Source organism: Sylvia atricapilla, chromosome 3 (genome assembly GCF_009819655.1).
Source record: "Sylvia atricapilla isolate bSylAtr1 chromosome 3, bSylAtr1.pri, whole genome shotgun sequence".
NCBI lineage: Eukaryota > Metazoa > Chordata > Aves > Passeriformes > Sylviidae > Sylvia > Sylvia atricapilla.
The window spans coordinates 38,053,412-38,080,022 of NC_089142.1; the positions used below are offsets into that span (position 1 = coordinate 38,053,412).

The 26,611-nt window shown below is 36.6% G+C and overlaps 1 protein-coding gene across 1 annotated transcript in view; it reads right to left on the reverse strand.

Annotated features, from left to right (window-relative positions):
- The window catches only part of EPHA7 (EPH receptor A7), a 149,453-nt gene that overhangs the window by 78,559 nt on the left and 44,283 nt on the right, over positions 1-26,611 (reverse strand). The window contains exons 4-5 of the mRNA XM_066314411.1: positions 15,806-15,961; positions 14,600-14,935 (exon numbers count right to left, since the gene is read on the reverse strand). Coding sequence (XP_066170508.1) covers positions 14,600-14,935; positions 15,806-15,961 — 492 coding nt within the window. The remainder of the gene's footprint in view (positions 1-14,599; positions 14,936-15,805; positions 15,962-26,611) is intronic.

Genomic DNA, 26,611 nt, shown 5'->3' on the forward strand with positions numbered 1-26,611 from the left:
AGGAAAAAAAAAAAAACACTTTCAGAAAAAATAGAAAATAATTTCCAAAATACTCACTGTCTCTAAACTGTAGGCAACCAAGTGAAAGATTTGCACCATGCAATTATTTATTTTTAACCACTGATGCAATTTATTTTTCAGTTTTCCAAGCACCTTAGCACTTCACTATTTTTTAATGAGACAGATATAAGAAAAAAAATAATAACTTCACCTACAAATTTATGACCATGCTATTTAATCTTCTGTTCCAATACTATATTTTTAAAGGTCTATCTCACCCACAGAGCAATGAAACACAAATCTGAACACAAGTTGAAATCCTTAATCTGATTTTGGGAGGAGGACTTCTAATTTATCCTGTGAGTGCACCAGTTCTACAAAGTAACTCTTTGGCATATATAGCTCATACTGTGAGAGTTATACATTATTCAAGAGCAAAAAAGATTACTTTTGGTACTTAGTTTCACAACCTGGTAACTATTTCTTCAGAGACTGATTGACTTTTATGATCTGTGCTTTTAATTATTTTTTTATCAGTCATCATTTTCTACTATTGCCCTTTCCTGCTTTAAATTATGCATATCTCAACTATGTCAACAAAAGCAACTAGACCACAACATCTGTATGAACCTATTAAGCTAAGGGGAAAAAAAAAAGAAAACAGAAAAAAAAGAAAGGACCCAAAATTTGTTTCATGGCCTGTTTGGTTTAACAACAGACCCAATGCCCATTCAAGCACATATAATTCAGAAGGCCTGCCTGCCAGCAATAAAGACTGAAATTGGATACTTTGTGAGATTAATTACCTAGATAGGGCATGATAATGCTAGTCAAATGGGAAGGTAATTAAAGTGCACCTTCCATGAAAATTATTCATTGCTGATGGATCAGGTGACAGATAAATCAAAAGGCAGTTAAAAAAGCTACAGGTTAACTTGTGGAAAGGCTGTTCCTCCCTGGAAGCCCCTGCTGTAAGACAAAAGGAGGGTAATGCGGAGGCCTCTGAGAAAGAGGAGCCCAGGGAAAAGTTACCAGCATTGTGCCCGCACACAAAGGGGCAGCTAGAGTGGAACCAGCCAGCCAGCAGCCCTCAGATTGCAGGATCTCTCTGCTTGTACACCGTAAAGGGCTATTGCACCATGAAAGGCAGCAAGTGATGAATTAATAAGTTGACTGATCCCCCGGGTGCAATCCTTACAGGCAGAGGACATGCCGCGGTAATCAAACGGGGCCATAAATTGTGTACATTGAATGGCACAAAATGCATCTCACTTCATCACCGTTAAGGCAAGACTTCCTGAATTTGTCATTAACTCTTTGGCTTCGATATATTTATTTAAACAGTAAAAGTAAGAGAAAGGGCTTACAATAACAAAAGGGCAACTGATACTACCCAGCGGGATATACAGTCTAATGGAGATCACTGACTTTTACTTTCTACATCTACATGGGTCAAAATCCACTCCTTTTGCACCAAGGCTCCCCCTGAGATGCACTGATTAAGTTCAAAACATTACACTACATGTGCTTCTGAACACAGGAAAAAAACCTCAAAACCACAGGATCAAGTCATTTTTTTACAGCTAGTTTAGGCAAATTCCTAAGTATTTATTCCATATTTGAAGAAAATTGAGCATTTACATAGGTAAGCATTTCCTAAATCCCACATTTTTACAGAAAATTTCTAAACAAACTTGCATTAGATGTAACATCTGAGATTATTAAAATATTTGAAAAATATTTTATTTACTTTTTCACTGTATGAAAAAGTTCATTAATTACCACTTTCTCTTTATGCCTTTTTTTTTTCTGTGTGTGTGCTTGCTCTCTGTGTTGTGATACTGAATAATACTGTTCAGAGGTAGTTCAATGGACAGTAATTTTGTGCCACCCTATTTGTCCTCAACAGTAATTTTAAATGGCTTAGATACCTATGAGAGTTAAAGAGAAACTTACTACTAACTCTGAACCAGAGCATAAGTAGGTAAGAGAACATTTATTAGAAATTCTTTACCTAATTTCTTCTATCAAAAATATACTTGAGGTCTTCCCACATTTTGAAACAACAATTCTCTGTGTTTTTTCAATACCTTCAAAACTATTTTTTACATTCTCTGAATATTTTTACCTTCTCTAGGCTTCATAACGAGTAGAGAAAAGGAAAATTTAAGTCAGTATTGAGACAAGATGCAAACTTTAAAAATAGGAACTACAAACTGAAGCACTGCCTGTGAGTCCAATGGAAAGCATAACCCTTTTTCAAAACAGAATTTATGAAACAAGCTATGATTGCTCCCAGGGGTGTTCTACATGCACAGAAATTTATACGACCATGTGACCAAGAGAGGCATGGTAGCAGTTTACCAACTTCACTGCAGTTGGCAGCTGTGGTATTTTCCCCAGAAAAGGAGCTGTGCTGATTTTATGAATAGGTTTATCACTTTGAGATTAGCTCATTACAATATTTTGCAAGTCAAATTTTATAGACCTCCTGATCTATAAATTTACCTCAGGAGACTTGGTAAACTTAATCTAGTAAAATAAATGGTGCTAGAGTTGAAAATGGAGTATGAACACATGCTTGTCTATACAGTTACTTTGTTAGCATGCTTAGTTAGTTGGGCATAAATCTGGCAGTCTCAACATTGGAACACTGTTTTGAGAGACAAAGAAGTTAATTTTTCAAGCATGAGCCCTGACATGCCATGATGAATCCTGATCTCTTTAGAGCAGGCTTAGCTTTGGTAAACAGGGAACACCCATTAGTTTCTTTAAGAGTCCCACTGCCCGCCTGCTGTGGAGTTTGAGCTATCAATTTAGATCTGTAGATTTCTAAATAGGATGGGACATGTCTGCCTGAGAGAACACCACCAACATCTCAGAATAGGTCTGAAAGGTAGTCTCTTTGGCATACAGAATTTACCCTCCAAAGCCTTGTGAATGTGACAATATTCTGAGAGGCTGGGGTACTTGCTAGAGAAAAGGTTGAGAAACAGGTCCCAAGAGTTTGGTGAAGGAGTTCACTTTCTCTACTTTTTGCTCATTGAAGGTTATCTGACTGTAATGGTTCTGTGCCACTGCATGGCTGATCAAATTCATTTTTTACAGGCAAGGTTGTAACACTGATGGGTGGCCATCACTGCATTATTGCAGGCAAAATAAGCTGTAAGGTACCTGCTGCCCTCCTAATGCCCTCTTAACTAGCACAATAAAAAAATAAAATAAAAAATAAATAATAGAACAGTACTTCTATATTTTGAAAACATTTATAACATTAAAGCTATAAACTGCAATCAAGTGAAACATCCCTATTTTTCGGACACACCTCTATATGAATATCCACACTAAGCACCTTGGGTTAATTCAGTCCTTAGTAAACAGCTTCAAAGAGTCTTCATAACATGAATTACTAATTAGACAAGCAATTTATTTTTTAGAGTTTTAAAATCCCACAGACAATAAAATATTTTAAAATTTGCTTGCTTGCTTAGTGTTTTCTTGAAGATAAATAAAATCATGTAAATATTCAATGTTAACATGGCAGCAGAAATTAACATTTGTGTATGTAGGGGGTGGGAGGAAGAGGGCATTCAAGTCATCAACTTTTGCCAGTTAATTTAGGTGGCTAAATAGGGAAGGTAATCTAATGCTTCCTCTGTAATTAAGGACGAGTCAATCCACAGTTCCTAAGCTTGGCTCCTGTTCCAAATCACTCCCTAAAGAAACCTATCAATCTCCACTGACTACAACAATGTAAATATCCACCAAAGATTTAAATGCTAATGTTTAATGCCAACATCAAAGAGCAGAATGTTTAGCCCTAAAATACTTCATGTGATTAACTCTACACAATATAAAGTGCAATGACACTTTTCCCTCCTCATTATCAGTTAAGCTGCAATACAAAAAATTAGAACTAAGGGTGAAATTTTGATCTCAGCTACGCAAGGGAATATTTGGAATAATTCCACAGGAGGTCCACAGAGACACATCATTACTGTATTGGCTCCAAAATATTAGCATCCAATTCCTCATTTCACAGCCATAATTAGAGGCTGTATGAACTTAAATAGACTCTTTAGTGAAATAAATGGCATTTTTCCACATAAGCATGAGGGTTTATAAGCTTTGAATCTGCTCTGCTGACTCAGCCATGAGTGCCTGATAGGAGCTTGGGTGCTATGGAAAAATATGAGCTCTCCATGAAGCATTAGGATATGGGATTTCAAAAAAAATCAAACAAACAGAAAAGGTCAAAAGCAGAGATGGCAAATAGTTCCATCATCAGACATGAGATGGCAGATATGGAAACTGAAGGGTCTGCTGCTGCAAAAACACACGTAAGTGAGAAAACACCAGATTCAATGGATAATTTTCTACAAGCTGTTGAAATGCAGGTAAGAGTTTAGGAGGGGTCATACAAAGCAAAGCTAAGAATCACAGCAACAGGACCTCATCTTGAATTTAAACTTGCATAAGAGGAAGTGAGATCTGTCTTTAAAATTCAGAAAAAACACACTAACAGGATAGAAGAAAGTGATTAAAAGGAGTTTGAGCTATGTGTAGGTGTGTGCATGCATGTACACGTGTGTGTATCTCTCTCTCCCTCTCCTTTTCCTATACACGAGAAACAAGATGGAAGTAAAGTATGAAACATCCCCATTCTGCACTTCTAAGATTTCTTGCACTAATATTGGAAAAGTTTGAGCCGTTCTGTGAATATTTTTTTCTTAAGGTTGTCTGTGTTTCTGCACACGTCGATTCTCATGTGTCTGACACACAATTTACCTCATTCAGTACGGAATGAGGTCTTTATTGAGGTAAGATCTTAAGATTTCTACCTCTCTGTCAAACATAGTTAAAAATTGTCAAAAACTGTTGACAGAGGATAAAGGAGCTGAAAGAAAATTTTCCAAAGAGATGTTCGTTTAGCATGCTCACAGACTTGGATGTTTAGAAAACTGAGGTAGAAATGACCTTTTCTTAATTAGTATTAATATTAGAATGCTCTGAGTCATACGACTTATGACACTTGCTGTGAAAATTTAAACGTACAAATGAAAAGCAGCAAGTCCAGGAGTTTAAAACTACAGCTTCACTAAAGTCTTATTTATTTTGCAGGCTGCCAACACAAACAAAGTACCTTATGGAAACATGAAAAGCAGCTTGTTATAAGCTTGAATTTAAGATATTTATATTGGTCCCACAGTAAGAAGATTTCTGTGTCATTACCATAAGCATGATTTAGTTGTACTATGTTCACATGTAGACACCATTATGTAACACTTAGCTTAGACAAATGGCTCTGTTCTTGATCTTTCTTATTCTACTGTAGTTAATGACCAAATATTGTTAAAAATTGGGACACTAATTATCTGATGTCGACATGTTATGGATAATTAAGAATTGCTCACTCTGAAGCCATGCTAATTGTTTTTCACATGTCTCCTTCTCTCGTCCTTGTGTCCTCAACAAGGCAAGTAGCTACAGGTTTATACGTACATCTCTGTCACGTACTTTGTCACAGAACATACATCATCCTTTCTGGCTCATCCCCGATTAATTTTGCTGGCTTGCAGCAATTATCTCTCCCTTTGTGACTGACCTCCTGGTAAATGGAGTGCATGATCACTGGGCAATTTCTTCTTGCGTATTTTACCACTTAATTGATTCTTGTTGTCTGACCACAATAGGATACACTAAATTTAAGTCATAAAATGGTTGAAGTTGAGAGGAAGTGGTAACCATGTTTTAGCAATTGTCGTTGACAGCTGTAAAAATCAGATCTTGATAATGTTCTCTCATTTACCCTATTACTTGGATCAGTTGGTTAAAGCTGTTAATGATCCTCTTGGATCAATGTCATTTGCTTGTAGCTATAATTTACTGCATTGGTGGATTAGTACAGATGTTTTCATAGATAACTCTGCATCATTCCACCAGACTGCTGTCTGCATCAAATTTGCTTCCATTCATCACTAACGAACCAAAGAAAAAGATAATCAGCATCTCCTATCTTAACATTAACTATTGAACTTGGGATAACACTTTTTTTTGTTGTCAATTTGCAGCCTTCAACCATGGCTTCCTCTGTAAATTGCCCTGGGAGTTCTCCCTAGAAATAGAACCAATTAGATATTTTGACTGTTACAGAGAAAGACTACAGAAATGCTTAACTGTACAAAGCAATACATACACTAGAGAGTAGAAGATCCAACTGTTCAGTTACGAATATGTCCTATGGAGTCAGGGCTGGTTCTATCACATACAAAGCGGAAGAAACTACATATGGCAGCAACGTGTCAAAGTTGGCAAAAATTGTCCAGGCTATTAATTATTGACATTATTCCAGTATCTGAAAAATCCGCTGACACCCATGGGTTGTCATAGTGGGTAATTCAACAATGCTCTATTAAAGGAGATATCTCCCTTTCTTATTACCCCATTATGATCAGAAAGATCGTAGCCAACTCTTCAAAGAATTTGTCTGTCCTCACCTTTTCCTGCCAGAGATGAACCATTTATTCTTCGGCCATTAATACTCCCTAAACTGCCAGAAGACCATGAGCCAGAAGAGGAAGTCTTGTGTTTTTCCATTGAGGGCCCATTTAGCCAAATCCCTTTTTCCTTCTAAAAAGCAGGCTTATTGGCACACGCAACAAATGTAAAATAAGTAACTGAATAAAATATGATGTGCTCCAAAAGAGAAGCAGCACAATCTCTGACTCTTTCTAAAGAGAATACATATAAAAAGGAAACTGGAAATACACTGTCTTAAATTGCTGGACAATTCTTCATGGTATCATGTTTAAGTTTATTGAAGAAACTTCTTTAGATCTCCCTACACAAGCTACTTTCTCTCTTCTGAAGATTTCCACAGGAGTCATTATAGTAGGTTGGCTTCATGCCATGGTGTCACCAAATGCTTCACTATCAAGAGATGTTATAGACTAAGAATTTTTTAATTCACTGCATTCAACCTTAATTAGGATTTGACATTTGGTAGCACTTGTACACTTGCAATAGTGCCTTTCAACAGTGATGTTCATTTCTCATTGAAAAAACATCTGAGCACCTAAAAGGTTTTGTTTGTTCTAATGACAATGGCACTTCAATTCTTCAAAAGGTCTGAAACAAACAAACAAACAAACAACAGTGAGTTCAGAGCTCCTACTGATGATGGCCTGCACTTATTTATATCCTGCATCCAGTTACCATACTTGAGCTCACAGGAAGCAGTAAAAGGAATATCTGGAGATGTTGTTCTGCTGTGAAAATCAAAGGTCTGTAGAGTTGTATATTCTTTGCACATGAGTTAATTAGGTGCTCTAGAATGTGTATCACCAAATATAAATATATCAAGTGATTTCTTATCTTTGCAGAGCAGCTATCTTGCAAGTCTTTGACACTATCTGGATCATCACAGAACTAGGTATTAAAGTTCCCAAAAAGCACAATAAAGTATAGCATTCCTGTTGAAGAAAACTTGTGGCCATGAGAAAAAAAAAAAACTAACTATGGATTAAGTGAAAGAATAAGCTAGGCATATCTATGAGGGTTCAAAAAGTCACCCAGCAGGTGTCATAAGTACAGCTCTTTAATTTTAAAGACCTTTCAGAGATTGGTCATAGACAGTGCGATGTTAACACATACAGCTTTTTCAGACCAGAATTAATTTTCGTCACTGCTTTTATAAAAACAATTAATTTAACTCATAAATATTGAGGCGATAGCTGGCCCATTTTTTAAATGAAAAAGAGGCTCCTAGTCCTTTGTGCAACATCAGTAAGGCAATCCCTCCTTTCCATGGCTAAATTGTACTTTACGTTGCTCATTTTCTTCCTTAAGTACATAGTTTTTTATTGTGCAGCTGGTGAAATTATTCTTAAGTAGTGTACATTAGACCATGGTGACATAACCTGCTTTCTCAATAGCTCAGTGCACAGGAAAGTCAATAGCCCTGCGGCTGTCATGCTTCTCTGAGCAGGTTGCCACCAAACATTGAACATATATAGCTTAATCAGACAATTTCTAATTTGGAGCTCTGTTTCTGAAAAGCTGAAGATTTAGTTTATCTTTGTGTAGTTACACGAGAGTATAACTTCCCATTCTCTTCACTTTTAACTACTGTAAAATTCACATAGTCTTTAAGGGTAAAAAAAAAAAAAAAAAAAAAAAAAAGAGAGAGAGAAAAAAAAGGCAACCAAAAGAAAAACAAAACAAAACAAAAACCCCACAACATATTTTTGTCTACTGTACAAAAACCCAATTACATTCAATCACAAACTGATGTGCAAAATCCTGACACTGAGTCAGACTCAAAATATGATATAAAGTTAAAATTTCCTTTCAGAAAGACAGAGCACCCATTGCTTTTGTTCCTGTGTGTTCTGATAGAGCATGAGGTTCAAATCCTGCTCCTATTGAAGTCAATGACAAGGCTTCCATTGACTTCAGCGGTGCAGGATCAGACCCTAAGCAACACAGTTAGCATCTGCTTGATTTTTATCTCTTTTATCTTTCAGTACAAAATATTGGAACAAATTAGAACTATAGTAGAAAACTATATAGAACAAATAATAGAAATAAATAATTAATATCAATTAGCTACTCTGTGATACATTTTCTTATAAAACACACTGCTTATCATTCCAAATTTTCTGCGAATATACGTTCTGTGTATGTTTATAAAATATCACCGAAACTCTCAAATATTATATTTTAGACAGATGTTTCCTTCTTTGTGAAACGCCTGAAGAAAAATCTAACATTTAATAATCTAATAATAATGCCCAAACACCGCAATTCTGTAGTATCTCTATAACCTTGTGGATGTCACAATATTAAATATGACCTGATACAATCAGTGAACGAACAAACTGCTTTCCTTGATCTGATGGTATTTGCTATGCAGAGGCTGGAATCCTTATCAAGTTTTTATCCATCAGTTTAATTCAGGCATAAACTCAGTTATCGCCTCCTGCAAAAAAATCTGTGATATTAGTTCAAGGTAATGTGATTGCAGATCAATAGACAGTCTTAGCTCCACAGAAATAACCCAATGCATTCTTTTAATGTACTGAAAAGCCATCTAAAAAAGTAGAAGAATAATAACTATCATATGCAACTACTTTATACTCTAATTTTTCCCTTTTTTAGTTGATGACCATGGAGTGCAGAACACCTACACAGCTATGCTATCTGTCTATTGGTCTAGGAAAAACTTTTAAAATACTAAAATATATTTTAAATATTATTAAGAATAAGCAGACATCCATATAGCTCCCATTAAAAAATAGGCAAAAAGGTAACCCAAAGTGCAGTCATCATCACATATATGTTTCCAAAACCCTCAGTTTAATGAAAGCATTTAGTGAATATTACATTTAAAAAGTGACTCTTTGTAAAATAATTCCCCCAGCTCAACAGGTGGAACACATTTGGTAAAAAAGAAAACATTACTTTTATAATCTGAATTCTTTTTACATGAGGCATCGCTTTTAAAAAAATATATGTTGATGATGTAGCTGTATCAATGCGTGAAAACTGATCTACAGTTGGAAGTTAGGAGATGAAGCATAGCTCGAAAAGTAAAGTCATTAGCAGGAAATAGCCAAGGAAACCTATAGCTAAAGGAAGTCCACTGAAATGGGAAAACATTGAAGAAATGTTAAGCCAAACACTGAAGTAATTTGTAATAAGCTGTCATGTAGCACCAGAAGTGTACATTGGATGGAAGATGTAGATGAAGGTAGATTAAAACAACTTGGTGGTGCTATGGGAAGAAACCAAAATGGCCTGAGGAAAGGAGGGAAGTGAGAATAGGACTAGAACACTGAGGTCTCAGTAACTGGGAAAGCCTCAGGCATAAATCTTCTTGACTGCTGCCTCTGCTGGGGGACAGTTCATTGCTGAAGGAAAGTCAGGCTTAAGTGAGACTGACAGGGAACAGGAAACAAACAGACGGTCAGTAGTGCAGAGGCTATGAAAGAAGAGACTTTAAAAAATGAGTAGCGATAATTGAGAGCTGGGGAAAAAGTGTAAAGAAACAAAGAAACAAAGAAAAATTAGAAGCAGCAAGAATGAAAGGAGAATGTAACATGAGAGAATGTGAAGTGTCTCTCTCATTTAGAAAGACTTCAGAATTACCTAAGAAAGGCAGAACTCATCCCATAGATCTGCATTTATGCATTCAGCCATTTCTTCTTGTCATGTAAATCAACACTGCTGCTGCTAATAGTCATGATTTTACAGCATGTACTTTTTTTTTTGTTTGTTTTTGGTTTTGTTTTTTTTTTTCAGTTTAAGTTGCTGGGATTAGGCCAATTTGAAAAATTCAGTTTCTTCTTTTTTTTTTTTTTTTTTACTGTGATATTTTGAGATCTGCTTTTTCTTTTGTGGGAAAAGGTCCTAAAACTGAACTCTAAGATGAAAAAATGGAATAGCTGCAAATCAACGTATACAAAGGAAATTGTTACTAAGAAAGAATGTTTTTCAAGAGTAAGCCTTGATTATGGAACTGAATCAGGGTTTTTTAACAACTTGAAGTTGCCAGCATTAAGTGCATCTGAAGGCACAGCATGACCTAAGAGTGCTATGGGGCACCTTTCTCTTGCTGTGAAGAGGAAGCAAGCATTAGCAAGTGCTCCCTGCACAAGAGCAATGAGTACATTTAGGGACAGTTATTGGCATTACATTTTAACTTCTGTTTGTCTTAGTTACAGTAATAAGGCATGATGAGTGTCCCCTTGGATAAGATTTTTTCTTTTCTATGAGTATAAAGACAATTTAAACTGGCTCAGGACACACAATTAAATTTTCTTAAACCCTGATAAATTTTGGTATTCATTCAAAATATCCTAAGCTTTATCAAGGCCAGGGTAGGTTGGGTGTATATAACCCTTTACCAGAGATACGTCCATTGTTCATTTAGATAAATTCTAGGGGAAAGGATGCAGAAAAATAGTTTTAAAAACAAACTATTTTTGCAAAAATGTCAGCAGAAAAATTATAAAATTGTTATTGAAGCGTATTTCTAAAAGTGAAAATGCATGAATGTCAAAATACAACAAATATTCATCAGCAGTGAAACCTACCCGATTTCCATTCACCTTCTGGGTTGTTGTATGGAAAAAATGTAAAATTTGGGAAGGAATTTGATGGATCAAAAGGAACTACCAGCAGAACTAAAAGGGGAATATCTTATCAGGGAAGTGGTCAATTTTATCTTTGGTAAGAACCCATTCAAGAGGCTTGCAAAGGTACTGCTTGTCAGCTGTTTACCAGGTGCAGCTCTTTAGTACACTTGTGTATTTTAACTACTGAATGTAATCACGTTCAAATCTGAATTTTACAAAGATGCAGGGGTTCTCACAGATCAGCTTGCACTACTAGGATGACAACCTGTATTCTTTATATGATACTGGACAGGCAAGATGTGAAACAAGATGGTTTACTCCTGGGGGACTTAGTGTATTAATATTGTCAAAAAAAGAAAGCAAAACAAAACCAAAAGCCTCATGGTTCTTGGCTGAAGCAAAAAAATGTGCCACGTGACAGCTGATAGCCTAGTCACAAAGTCTTTCTGACACAAGGAGTGAATAGCAATGTGTCATACGTGTATATATATATAAGCCATGTGAAATGATACCTACCCACTTGCAGCCATTTTAGTGTGTTATTTCCACAAATATAAATAGGCTTTTATCCACTACCTGGTTCTTTCATGTGGCATGCTCTCTTTGTCTCATCAAAAGCTTGTTACACGTGGGTGAAGAAACACTGAATATATTCTATAACCCCATTCTTTTATCAATAATTTCCTGTTATCATTACACAATGATTTGAATTTTGTGACTATGGCCACAAAGGAGCAATTCAATTAAACCAAAACTACAAAGGGAAAATCTCATTGCAATCCTCTGTGCAACTGGTGAACCCAGTAATTATATATAGCCACCTATTGTGTTAGCATAATAACATGTGAAGAAGGTTTAGTTAGACACATTTACACACATAAAAAGCAATATAGGCATAGAAAAACTCAGTTTTGCCAGAAGTATAGAACAGTCACACAGGAACAAATGAGAGCTGCATGAATCCTAGTTTACTTGGCTATAAATAAATCCAACATTTTCTTTCTCTCCATGGTAAAATAAAAGAGAAACACAGAAGCGTAACAGTCTCCTTTGAGCAACCAGTCTCTTTCTGTTCAATTATAGTCATCAATCTGTTCCACCTAAAATATTTTCCTCCTTGAGAAACCAAAGAAATCAGTATTAGGATCCAAAATATGCTGTTGCAAAAATAAAGTAGAAGAGGTCTTTCCTCTTGCTAAATGTTTGTTCTGAACGTCTGTATTTCTTTAAAGCAAATTTTGTAATTCTGTGGGAAAAAAACCCTGCATTTATGTGGCACGTCTAATCAGAAAATCTTGAAGAGCTTGGTAAGGAAAAGTGAAGGTTACCTTCATTTTACAGAGAAAACTGCAACAAAAAGAACTTAAAGGCTTTTTTTTTTTTTTTTTTTTCAAAATCTGTCCCCCATGTATATTCCTTTTAAATGCCAAATTGGAAGCCTTTAAATCTTTATATTCAGAAGTGCTAAACAGGCAAAGCTTCAGTTGTGTCCTTTCTCTAAACAGTGTCAGATCCTGGCAAATGCAAAATCCCACAGTAAACTGGAGAGTAGAGCAGATCTCCAGCTTCATGGTCTTACAAAGCTTGTCTAGGAGGTTGAAGATTTTTGATTACTTTAAATCTTTAGTAAAGTCTAGATGTTGTCTCTAATATATATGTAAGCTATGGATTCACTAACATCTCTGGGCTTGATGTGAGAACCATTTAATAAAATCATATAGTTTGTGATACTTATAAGATAGCACAGGATAACCATATTTTATCTTCTGGCGTAATAAAAGCCCTGTAAATCCACGACTAGGACAACACAAAATAACGAACTATAATGAGTTATCTTGGAGAAAACAGAACAAACTACTGATCAAGGCTTTTTCATCTTTCTAGGATGAGATACTAGCCACTAAATTGCACTGTTACTTCCTTCACCCTGTGTGCCACTGAGCCATCAAAGCACATAAAGTAATTTGATTCAACTAAATCGGAAAAAGTCCAAATCCTCTTCCTCTTGTGATAGGTCTCTACAGTCATCTACAGAGAGCTGTCCACCTGTGCATGTTTGGAGAGTTATTCTGAAGATGAAAAATCAAGGTGCCAAAATAATATCATCTGTGGTGCAAAAATAGTTTCAGGGTAAGTTTTCTGTGCTGAGAATCTCATCATAAGCTTCAAGAACTGAATGAACACAGAGACCAATCCTTTCAGCCAGAGAGATGGTTCCAAAATAATACAAAATGTGCATTTAGAATCCATGAAAGCACTATAGGGAGATTAAATACCCCATAAATACTCCAACCTAACTTTAACAACCATATCAACTGTCCTAAATTTGGGGGGAGGGAAGAAAGGTTTTGAACTAAATTTCTTGTCCCTTTTTTTGTTTTTTAGAGATGACTATCTCAAAAGTATAAAATAACTACAGTATTTCCTGTTTCTTTGTTTATTTACCTTGTTTAGTGAGTTTGTTCTTAGTTCAAAACATTATTTTAGGGGATCATTTCTACTGCACTTAAAAAAAAAAAAAAAGCATGATTCTCAGTCATTGAAAATTCCTCCAAGATATAAGTATGAAGTATCATTTAAAATATTAGTCAGCTTTTCTTGCAGGAAGCATCGCATTAGTTATTCACTTTATACTTTTTTATGGCATTTCTTTGAAAGCTAGATCTTGCAAATAATATTTGGTTTAACACTGTTCAAATTACAAAAGGTTAGCTTTACTATCTTCTCTTTAAGACCACGGCACACTACTGCCTGTAATTTTATCAATAAGCAACTTGCCAGTTCAGAAACCTAAATCTGAGAATTCTTTGGTTTTTTTCCCATTCAGCTGCAGACAACTAAAGCCCTTTTTTTCCCTGGGGTGATATGCTGGTTTGATTTTATTTCCCCTGACATATCACCTGTCAGATTATGATAAATAGAAGAAACAAAGAATAATCATCACATTCTCATTGCATCTCATAACCAAATATCTGGGAACATAAGATAAATCAGAAATATTGTCCTGAGGGAAAACATTAACACTGAAAACACCATCAGAAATTTAAATCATCTTCCAGTGACCTAGGACTCCTATACATGTTTAAAAAATTCAAAAAGGAAGTCTGCATAGAACTATCACATCTATTTTTTTTTTATCTTCAAATACTAGGGAATTAACCATAATGAAATAAGAAAAACAACAACAACAAAGTTCCTAAGTTAGGAAATTCTATTTAATAACAAAGCTATGCCCCTTCTTTAGGTCTTTTGTGAATGCTTTCTGAAAGCAATCCTGAGGCCATGAAACTGGACAGGTTATTCTGAAATAGTATAAGCTCAAATTAAATAGCTGGCAAGGTGAAAAGATTAATGAGCCAGAACACACCAAACATGCTCCTGATTTACTGCATCTACAGTTTGCATGTTCCAAATTTCTCTCAGTCTCACACTGGTGAGATTCCTACGTGATGAAAACTTACCTGCTTGGCCGGTGGTAATACTGACAGCTGCAAAAAGCCTCTGGGAACGACTCAAGTCAGAAACCCCATTCACAGCTTCAACTTCAAATGTGTAGTTAGCATGAGCTAGCAGGTCTATGACAGTGACATAGTTATCTACTAATCCAGTTTGCTGGGGCATATATCCAATGTTACTCCCACAGGGAACACACTCGCCCTGCTCCCAGCTGCACCTCTTGCACAAAATGCGGTAGGTCACATCACTTCTTCCCCCGTTGTCAGCAGGAGGACTCCACTCCAAACTCACAGTAGTCTGGTTGATATTGAAAATTAGGTTCTGTGGTGCAGATGGAGGTCCTACATAATACACAAAGAAGTCCAGGGTAATTACACAAAACCACAGTGGGACACACAGGTAGCATTTTGATTACTGAGATAGGAAACAGTTGAAGCATTTTTCTTCACATAAACATTTCATTATTTTTAGTACAGGCTGCATAAAAGCTTTCTTACACTCATTTGGTAAGAGCTTTATTTATTTTCCATTAAGACAGCAGAACAGCAATTGTCTGTATATTTACTGCAAATGATTTAGCTGTTTCTCTTCTGTGTAATTAAAAGGAATGGTTAATATACCTTAAAGGTTCTCATTTACAGGTTTTCCAAGTAAGGGATTTGTTCATCTCTTTTAAACATACTGCACAACCTGCATCTAGTCTGTTGTTATCAGCTCTGATATGATTTACAGAGAAGTTTAGTGATGTTTTTGATTTTGGAAACTTCCACTATTTGAGCTACTAATCTGTGTAGGACGATCTATTTGCAGTTAGAAGGTTAAGTCAGATCCAATTACAGTTCAATCAAAGTGCAGCTCCACAGAGGTTACTTTTCATTTTTCACATTACTAATTTTGGTATTATATTACATAATGCACAATGTCTACAACAATTTAGGGAGAACTGGGCCTGTATTATATCTATTACAGTGAGCTATGCACGTATGCAACATGCAATGTTTTCTAATGCTGTATCAAGCAAGCTCGAAAATTATATTTATGCTGATTCTGTATTCACTGTCAACCTTTTTTCCCTCTGCCTTTCAACTTCTTTTACCGTTGCAAATGTACTTTTCAAACACAGGAAAAGCCAGACAAAACTACTCGCCGCAAGCGGCTGCACCTGGTTGGTTAAGCAACGTCCTTTACTATTAAATTCATGACTCACTCACTTGTGCATGCGACATATGGTGGATCAGAAGGTGCTCTATAATAGCTATCTTCACAGTCGCATCTGGAAGATCCTTCCTTGTCAGAGAAGCTGTGAGTGGGGCAGCGGGAGCACTGCAGATCTTGTGAGGAGGATTTGTAGAAACCACGGCCACAAGCTAAAGCAGAACAAAACAAATTAAGATCTAGATTTGCATGGACTTCCATTCTGATCGTTTTTTGTTTCTGTCACATGAGGTACACATTTGGGTAAACATCTAAACTGCCCATTCTGTTATGTTGGCTCAAGAAAGATATGTTCCCAATTTCTTTTTCTTCAGATAATGCTCTTAGTGATTTTGTGTCGTTTTTATGAATTTGAATATATACTATATGCACCTCAACAGCTTGCAGTAGAATATTTTAAAACAGAGGGCCACATAAACACAAGAAGCATCTGTTTTTCACCAAAAGAGTACAATAATGGTGTAAAATATCTGGATGCCTGCAATAGGCCCAAACAAACAAACAAAAAAACCAACCACACTCTTGAGATCTGCTCTAAGGCCACAGAAGTGTTTATGGTATATGAATATGCCATATAGGTGTTTGGGAGCAAAATTTATTCCTCCCTGACCTCAGAAACCCAAAGAGGCTTGATCTTGAGGAAAGAATGAGGCATGAACATGTGTTTAAAAGATAACTCTGGTAGGAACATTAAGAAAGAGGAGGAGTGCAGGCGGCATAAACTGCTCAGTTGGTTTGCCCAGTTTCATAGAAAGAGACAAGTAGTTTGAAATTAACTTATTAAAACCTTCCAAAAAAAGACAAAAGGTAGGCAATAAGAATATGCATATAAGAGATTTTTTTTACTTTGGTTTGCCCACTGTGAACCCATGAAATTAAAAAATGTGTTGTGTTACAACACTGATGTTTAGAAATACTTCTTGCAGCTACTGCCACAGTAACCAAGGCAGAAACACATGTAAAACAAACCGACTATTAGACTTGCAAGCAGAGCACTGCAACCTAGACAGCCAGCTTAAGAATGTATAAACTATGAGAACCATAGGGAATGAGGAAGAGGCAAGTGGGGATCATGCAACACTAAAACTGAAAAGAGATTAAGACACAGTTTCAGCACTGAGGTTATGAGCAACCTACAAACACTGTCAACATGCAGAACAAAACACAGAAGTTCTCCAGAACCTTCTAATAAAGCAGAAGTTTTTTTCAACCAGACTACTTAACTATTTTTTTTCTTCCAACCCTAACAGACAGAAGTCTAACGTTCTTAAGCCACCACCTGTATGCAAAGGAAAGGGACAGTGGGTGAAACTTTGTACTGGGTATCAAAATATTAAAGCTAGTTAAATAGTCATTCTCTATTCAGAGGCAGAGAATTTACTTTGGTTACATTCATATTTGCTTGGATATTTTCTCAGAACAGAAATGCAAAGTATCAAAAGACACTGATATTTGGAACAGTTATTTCAGATGCCTGACACTACAGTGATGGAAAGAGCATGAAAAGAGTGAACTTTATCCAAAGCTCACTAAGTCAATGAGAAGTACCTTTGACTTTAATAGCCTTTGGAGCGAACCTATGCTATTGCTAAAGCAACACAAGCCACATTAGTCTGATCTTTTGATGCAACAGAGAAAAAAAAATAAATGCAGCAATACTTAACACAACAGTAGATCAAAGCTGACAAATTATGTAAATCAACAATGGATCACACCAGTAGGAAATTTGGGCTGTCTATTACTCTCTTGATACACTAAGTGTTTTTACAAAAAATTCACTTAAAATTGCCATAACATTTAGAGTTTGTTGTGCTGAAAAAAATTTAGCTTCCCCAGTGTATGGAAGTTAAATTATTTGGCAGAGCCAATTAGCATGTAAAGCTTGTAGCCTTTGATTTTGACTAAGGAGCACAAGAAGTTTGCATTAGAAAAAAATCTAGTCTTGCTTGTAAAATGTGCTATAGCTTAATTGCGCCACAGTAGCTGTTATATGCGCTATTTAGAAAAGACAACAAAAAGGATTTTGGAGAAACACTTTAGATAAACACGACTTGTGAATTCATAGTTGTGGCAAATTCAATTCGAAATAATCCTTTCATACTTTCTTCCAAGGTTGTTTCAGAATTTTCTGACCAAAGCACACAAAAGCTGAATGGATTTGTATACATACACTTTAAGACATACATTCAAACTTCTGTCCACTTTTTTAGTACTTGCAATAGAAATGTAGCTAAAAATTACCAAATAATAGTTTCCTGCCTTCCTTAAATTGTCATGTTCCTCTTATACCAAACAAAGCACTGGACAAATATACTGGAACTTCCAACATGCAGTCCTCTGCAAAGTAAAGAGCAACTTAAAAGGCAAAGATCCCTACTGTGTTTCCAGTCTGTCCTTCTCAGCAGGGAACATCACACAGCAAAGATACAGAGAGTAAAATAAAGATTTCAGACAGAAATAACAAAATGTAAACAGAAAACTTCTTTTTGGGTTTGGTTTTTTTTCCTGATGACTTGATCAAGACATTTATATGCTCAGTCACTCACTATTTAAAGTAAGTGTGCATTTCTTATTAGAGTTCAAAGGATCTGAGTGTCTGTGACTAGTTTACATGACTGAAAGCCAATTATTCTCCTGCACAGCATAACACAGGCAGCAGGTTCAGGCATTCATATCATGCTACCATTCCATTAGCTTTTTGTTCATTTAAGAGGCTTGTGATGACATTCAATAACCATCCCTTTAACTTATAAATCTTAGAGATATAAGGGGCAGAATATTCCAGAAGTGAATTTTTAACAGTATGAAAACAGCACTTTTAAATAGGATCTTTAAAAACTTTGCAATTATTCAGAAAGGAGAGTATGCAGACCTGTACTCTATAATTAAAGGTACTCATTGGAGGAACACAACTAAATTATTCTTCCATTTTTCTTCGTAAAATTAAATTTCTCACAAAAACTGTTTTTGCAGGCTAGCAGTAGAATACTTCTATTGCTTAAAAACTGGGGACCTGTGGGTCATTACCTGTTCTTAACGCATACTATTGTCCTTGCAAAGAAAATTAAAACTGAAAACTATACCAACGTGGTGTTGCACTTATGAAGGTGTGAGAACTTGCCAGTCAGCTACGCAGATAACAGATGGGTAAGAATTATTCAAAAATACTGGTTTGATTCTTTTTTCCCTCCCGTTTGTCTTCCCTTGCCAAATTGTCATGGTGGATTTTTGTATTTTATGAGCAATTTAGATAGATTGTTTTGTTCTACACTATTTTAATTGCACATATTTTGATTCAATTCAGTTCTTCATGTAATATTTTTAGGATTACAGGGACAGGTGGCATAAAATCCTCACTGCTGCTACCCCCATAAGGAACATTAAAAAGTTAATTGTAAAAAATCGAAAACAAACACATTAGCCAAACAATACTCAGAGCTCCGTACACACTAATCTAAAGGTGATAAATACAGCTACTCTTTCACAAAAGTATCTCATGGCAAAGCTTCAGGCAACTCAAATGACATTTGATCACATCCATTTTAATATTTCATTTCATTAGTACAGGAAAGCACTCATTAGCTGCACTTTTTCCCTATAAAGGGAGCCTAAATTATAAGTCAAGGCACAGATCTTAAGCAATGACAGAAGATATGCAGGGGGATATAACTGGTAAGATGGCACTCTGATGTTGTAGCTCTAATCCTCTTCATTGCTGACGTGATTAAAATGTGAACTTGTTTGATGTTCCTCAAGCAAGTTAAGATCCAGAAGTAGTTTTGCAGCTGAAGGGCTTCTGGGGTATGACAAAAGGCAGCACAGGGGTGGGGAGAAAGGCAAGAAAGGCAGCACAAAATACCATTCCCTTCCACTCACTCTCTTGAGTCATTTACAGCTGCTAATTTAATAGAACAGCTCTTCCCAGATGAAGTTCCCATTTTGTTCAAACAGCTGCTCCAAAGTCTTACATGTTACTGACAGCACAAAGACACAGAATAGCACCTACCTGCCTGACCACAACCAGCTTAAAACAACACAATTAGGTTTTAATTCTTTCCCCATATATTATAAAATCAACAATAAATACAGAACAAAGTCTTGCTTCAGCCAAGGCACAATTCTTCACTTAGTATCTTGGCCTCAAAACCATTAGGGACCGTCCATCACTGACCCTCCCAGGGCTGACCAGCTCCTTGGACTTGTTCACTTATCTGCAAGAGTCATGGCTGTTCCTCAGAGCAAATCTTCTCACCTCCTCCACAAAACAGAGATTTTTCTTGCTGGGAAGTTGGCAGAGTTTCAGCGTGAACTACAAAGACAATGTGAACAAAATCTCTCACATGAGAGAGCTTTTCTGGAGTTGGAGTTTGAGACTGAGGAAGCCCTAGATAAAGCAGTTCTGGCTGCATACAATGAAAGACCCCCTAGAAAATCATACCAGCAGTCTTTCTGGGCTTGGACTTAGTTGCTCTCTTCTGGTACACGCAGTAGCACTCGGCTGTAAGAAGGATGTATGGTGACAGTAGGGTCTGGCACCCAGCTGGGCATGGCTGCAGCATCAGTGCCCACCTGCAAACACATTTAGCATGTGCCACTGCAGTCAGAGCATTCACAGACACTTCTTACCAGTGTGTTTTGTATCCCTTAAGGGGCTACACAGATATTGTAAAGACTGGAATTTCACAAAGCCAAAAAGTAAATACTGAGGAATTAACATACACTAACAAGAACTCTGATGCCACATCTGTGGCACAAGCTGCTGACTGCACCTAATGGAGAAAAATAGCAGCTTCTCTCCTCTGAGCTCATCACATGCTTTAGTGGCCTGCTAGAGACCAAATAATGTGTATGTTTCTTTTCATATTTATAAAAAAACAGGCTCCAGGACCTCTGGAGAAGGGAATTAAGGCAGAGGTAGAGGGCAACCAACCGCAGTCTGAAGTCCTACTTGTGGGACAGGAGAAAGTAGAACAAGGATGTGTTAAGTACTATTCGTTTTATGCAGCACTGTAAACACTATTTCATTTCATGTCTAGGACAGTTAGGGAACTTAAACTGGGAGCAATGGCAGAAATACGGTGAGAGCTGTGAGTGACATATGTAACAACTGATGTTTAGACAAGCAAAGGAGAAAGAATAAACAGCTATAGGGCACTGACACATTAATCAAGAAAATGATTCGCTACTACAATAAACAATTAAAAAAAAAATCTCCATTTTTTGAAGTGCAAGGCTTCCAGGTGGCATATCAGCTTAAGACTGAAAGGCCACACGATTGTTTCAGCATGTTAGACACTTGATTGAACATGGCTTTTGATAATTACTTTTGAGTTTATATGAAAATAATTAAAGAGGTGAATGCACTAATTACTGCTTGATCCCATTATAAAAAGTAGTCTGGTGTAAGAGGATAAGAATAAAGATGACATACTGTGCTAGCAGAGCGAGAGCTCATCTGCTTACTCTGGTTTGTGCACCATTCCCTGAGTTTGCCATCACTAGTAAGCCTTAGTGGCGTGACAGTTTTATGCACACTAAGATGAAACTAATGTTTAAAAAACAACACTTTTCCAGAGCCAGTGTCAAAGGATCATAAAGGAGTAATCACAGAGTTTCAACAACATCAGTATTACCTATGAAACTGGGGTATCAGGCTGGTCCCACTGAAAACCATGGCAAATTGACTGGCCATCTTGGAAAGGCTCAGGTTTTCCCCTGGGTTACTTTCTCTCTTCACTAGAATAAGTTGACTATATTATAAGTGATCCTACACATTGTATTTTTTCCTCCAAGCAGTGAGTAGAATTTGTTTTCTATCTGTGTGGGCATAACTCACCATTCTTGTGATTTGTTTTCCATTATCTTAATCAACTCCCTACCTTTCTACCTTCTCCAAGTCTGAGAAAATTAAAGAGAATTCAGCTAACCCTCTTTTCACAGAAATTATGTATACACAAAGAGTGCATGCAGATGTTTCCTGGATGAAGTTATGCAGCTGCAAAGACTTTATTAATTATAAAATGCAAAATGGATTGTTCTGTAATTGAAACTCTCTGGGGCTCAGATACATTTGAAAATTAACATACATATATGTATGGCCAGGACATAGATGGATGCTGTTAGATTATTTATTACAGATGGATATTTTAGCTAATGCAGGAAAAAAGAGCTGGTCTTTCTCCACTGAAGCTTTCAAATATTTGCTTCATATTAATGTCCATGGTTCCATAACTCAGGACTAAAAGCACAGCTTGCAGAAACAGTACTCCCACTGCTAGTGTTGCTGACCTCATCTACGATGGACAGGTCTAGAATCTTTATTTTAATCCTATTGACAGTGCCTCAGTGGGAGTAATTATAACAGTCAGCCACAAATCCAGACCTCCTGTCACTGATATATTAGGGTTTTTCACAACCAAAATGAGCAGCAGACCAGGATAAAAGCAACATGGGGTAGTGATTATAGCAAGATTTGTCCACCCCCTTCTGTATTAACCTGCTACAAACACATGACAATTTGGCATGGGAGACACTAGAAATGCAAAAAGTTTAACCTTTCACAGTGTCAGAAAATATAATTTTTAAAATATTTGGGGAATACTGTTCTCTTATGAGATACTTGGCTGGTAGATCACATCAGCCAAAGGCACTTTCTGGCTGAAATCTCTGAAAAGTCTAGATAAACTGAAAGCAGACCATTATAAAACAATTCCCAACTGCAGATTTCAATGTGAAATATTAGACATAAGAAATCTACTAACAAAAAGAGACTGTATAACCTCTGATCCCCTTTTCCAATAATTTGTGTATGTTCCAGTCATGGCTATGTTGGAAACTGTAAATTACTTTTATAGTGAGAGATGGCATCTGTTATGCCTTCTCTGGCACCTAATATATATTGTTTTATAAGAAGCTTAGACTGCAGTATTTTGTGTAACTACTATGCAATGCTAAATGTCTAACTGAAAAAGAAGTTTATTTTAGCTTGATTTTTAAACTGCAATAACATCTAAAGATTATTCAAGTTTCAACTAAGGAACTATGTTGTATGTTTTAGTCAGAGTAAACTCAGGACTTTTAATGGTGCCTAAGCTATAGTGTGAATGACATTTCTAAATAGGCTTGTCCCATGGCTGCATACCATCCTTCACTGAATGTTTGCTGTTGCCTGTCAGGAATCTCTCAGACCTCATATTCATTTTCCAAGCCTAATATGCCCTTGTTTTCCAAAATCCTGCTAATGTCTTTTGAGAGATGTTCACATACGTCTGGTCACTCAGCGATCCAGAAAGAGAATGCTAGGTAATAGTAACTTGCTCTGAATGAAGTGAAAGCATCTCTACAGATCTGCTTAAAAAAACCCCAAAATCAAACAAAACAAAGCCCCGAAAGTAAGCATTACAGCATATGTATCTTTTAAAGTTATCTAGCTGCAAAAAAACATAAGCACACCAAATAGTACTCTGCTGTTTTCCTGGCTAATTTATAGACAAGGACAAGGTAATCAGATTGAAGAACATATCCTACAAATTAGAGAATACCCAATGTCACTGTACTGTAACAGCAAAATTACTTTGAATCTCATCATTCCAAATCAGTACATAAAAGACTACATCTAAATGGCAATTAAAGACACGCTAGCATATTCTGAGGAGAATTAATTAACTGGGTGAGTTAAAAGTTGTGCATTGAGGCTATGACATAATGTTTCTCTAAATTTTCAGTTTACAAGGATAAGGCAAGCGCCTCTCATTAGTATTGTTGGAAATGACAAATAGAAAGCCACCAGGAAAACTGGGCAAAATTAACACATGAGAGATAGGAAGACACTAAAAATGCAAAGGTATGTAACCCTGTTACTCTCTTACAGAGCTCAAAACTGAAAGATGAGTTAGAAAATTAAAGGAGAAGAGATCTTCTGGTTTTCCAGTTCATTCTTTTCCTATTTCTGCCCTTTTGTTCAACCATGCCCTTCCCTCAAGATTAGGTTTGCAAGGTGCTTGAGTAGCTTCTGCTCAGAGTTGAGTGACAGTTCAACTCATTAGCCAGTTTGGGAGCAAATGCTCCACACTTTGCAGGATGTGGTATACTTCCATAAAAAAAAAAAAATAAAAAATGAATACATGCCCGAAGTATTGTAAGCAGTGGAAATTTTATCTGTCTTCTCCGGAAAGTTCTCAACCAGTCAGAAAATTAATGAAGAAATTTACTTGATTTGTTTAGAGTTTCTTCATCTGCAGGTTTTGGTTATTGTTCCTTCCTCTTTTACTAAAATGGTAATATTCAGTTATAAACATTTTGAAATTTTTACTAAAAAAAGAACCTGTTACAACTATGGTGACTAAAAATTCAGCAAATCTAAAACTACAAACCAACGTATGTTGTAAAAGTTATGATGGTCTGATGGGAAATTTGTATGACTATCCAACTGAGCAGAATAATACACCCCTGGATGCATCAGCAGACAACAAAGAACTGCTGCAACAAAAAGAAATGGGCTGTGAAAACTTGGATTTAAATGGTGCTTTTTTTTTCTATACAGATATATGAAAAATTCATGCTAAATTTGTCACATTCCTGTAATGATTTTTTGTTTGGTTGGGGTTTTTTTGTGGTGGTGGTTTTTTTTTTTTTTTTTTTTTTTTTTTTTTTTTTTTTTTTTTTTTTTTTTTTTTTTTGTGGGGTTTTTTTTAGGGTTTTTTTTTGGTTTTGTTTTTGTTTTTGTGTTTTTTTTGTGGGGTTGGTTGGTTGGTTTGTTTTTGGGTTTTTTTGGGTTTTTTGTTTGGTTTGGTTGGGTTTTTTTCTCATATAAAATTAAACTCTAACAGCTGTAAGAAAATTAAAAACCAACCAACCAAAAACAAACAAACAAACAAAAAAACCCACCCCAAGCCAGAGGTGATGAAATTAATAAAATAGATTGTTTTCATGAGATTTTTCTTTAACTTTTTTGCTTCCCTACTCAAGGAGCATAGCTCAAACAATGAACTGTACGCAATATCGCCACTTAAATAATAACTCACAAAGTTCATCAGGGACTTTTGACAGCAGCGATTCTGTGACTAAACTCCTCTGATTTCACACAGGTTCTGTACAGCCATGCCTTGTCTGGCCATACACAAATTAACATTTTGAGGTATCTAATGCACACTTGGGCTTTGGCATTGCCAGTGTGCCCTAGGTAAGGTTTCCTGATGTTTTGTAAAGAGAATGAAAGACATCAAAACAGTAATGAAAATAATAGAATTTGGAAGGAGGAGGAGCACATAATTTGGGTTTGCTTGTTTTCTAAATAAAAATACAGTAAAAACTGATCACTGACAAATCATTTGGAAAACAATTTTAAAACCATTTGAAAACAAATCTTTGAATTTCAAGCCAACAAGCCATGGTCTTCTGGGTCTTGTCACCTGACTTTTCAATGTAGCAAAGGCCTTTGGATTTAACAAAACAATCTTTAACCTCTAATACTGTGTTCAACAGTGGGTCTCTCATTACACAAAGAACACTGAGGTGCTGAAGCACCAGGTCCAGACAAAAGCAACAGACCTGGTGAAGGGTCTGGTGCACAAGTCTTATAAGAAGCAGCTGAGGGAACTGCAGTTGTTTACCCTGGAGAAAGGGAGGTTCAGGGACCTTATCACTCTCTACAACCGCCTAAAAGGAGGTTATAAGGAGGTGGGGATCAACCTCTTCTCCTAAATAACAGTCAACAGGACAAGAGGAAATGGCCTCAAGGTGTGCTAGAAGAGGTTAATTCAGCTGTAGGAAAAAATTTCTTCACTGAAAAGGCTGCAAGCTTTGGAACAGGCTGCCCAGGGAAGTGGTTGAGTCATCATCCCCAGAGGTATTTAAAAGACGTGTAGATGTGGCACTTAGGGACACTGTTAAGTGGTAGATTTGTCGTGCTGGGGTACCGGTTAAAGCTGATGATCAAGGATCCTTTTCAACCTAAATAATTATATGATTCTAGGATATTAAAGGTAAAAATGTACAGTGGAATCCAAAAGTACTCAGTACTAGGTAGAACTCGGGGTTTTTTCATTCTCTTATTGATTTTTTTAAGCAACTCCATTATTTTAGAGTCTTTTAGCCTCATTACCTCAAATCAAACAAACAAAGAGCGACGGTCACACTCTAAATAGCAACCTTATTACACAGCACCACTCCAACACAACTACGATATGACAACCTTTTATACAGAGCAGTGAACACGTCCCCTGACATGAGCATCTCTAATGCCTAGTAAGCCCCCCGAAGGCTCTCATTTCCCTTGCCAAATGAACATCCATAGTCTTGCCAGTACGGCTGTCAGAAGCTTCTAATCAGAGAATCACTGTGTTCCTTCACCAAACCTTATAAAAAAAGTTTACAAAAAATCTCTCACTCCCTGGCTACACCAATTCTCCTTTCCTGGGAGCAGCACTGAGAAACTTCCAGAAGAAACATGAACTGGTGAAGGGAAAACGTGATGATAGCTTTTCTGAAAGAGCTGCTTCTAAATTACCATCAAAGGGACAACAGAAAGAGGGGTAACTTTTGGTCTACCACTCAAGGAGATCTAAGTGCACAGTTTTAAGGTTTGCAACGTGCCTTTCATCCTTCTGAGTTGCTCCTCAATAGACAAGTCCAGCGGCTGCAGGGCACAGATGGCTTATGCTGCCCCAGGAGCTGCAGATGCCTGCACGTAGGTATTTCTCAGGCTGTATACAGACTGGATATGCCCCTCTGCAACCTTCCAGGAGAATCCAGACCTTGACCTGCATGCCTGACCCCATCCATGGACAGGTATGGGTGTTGTG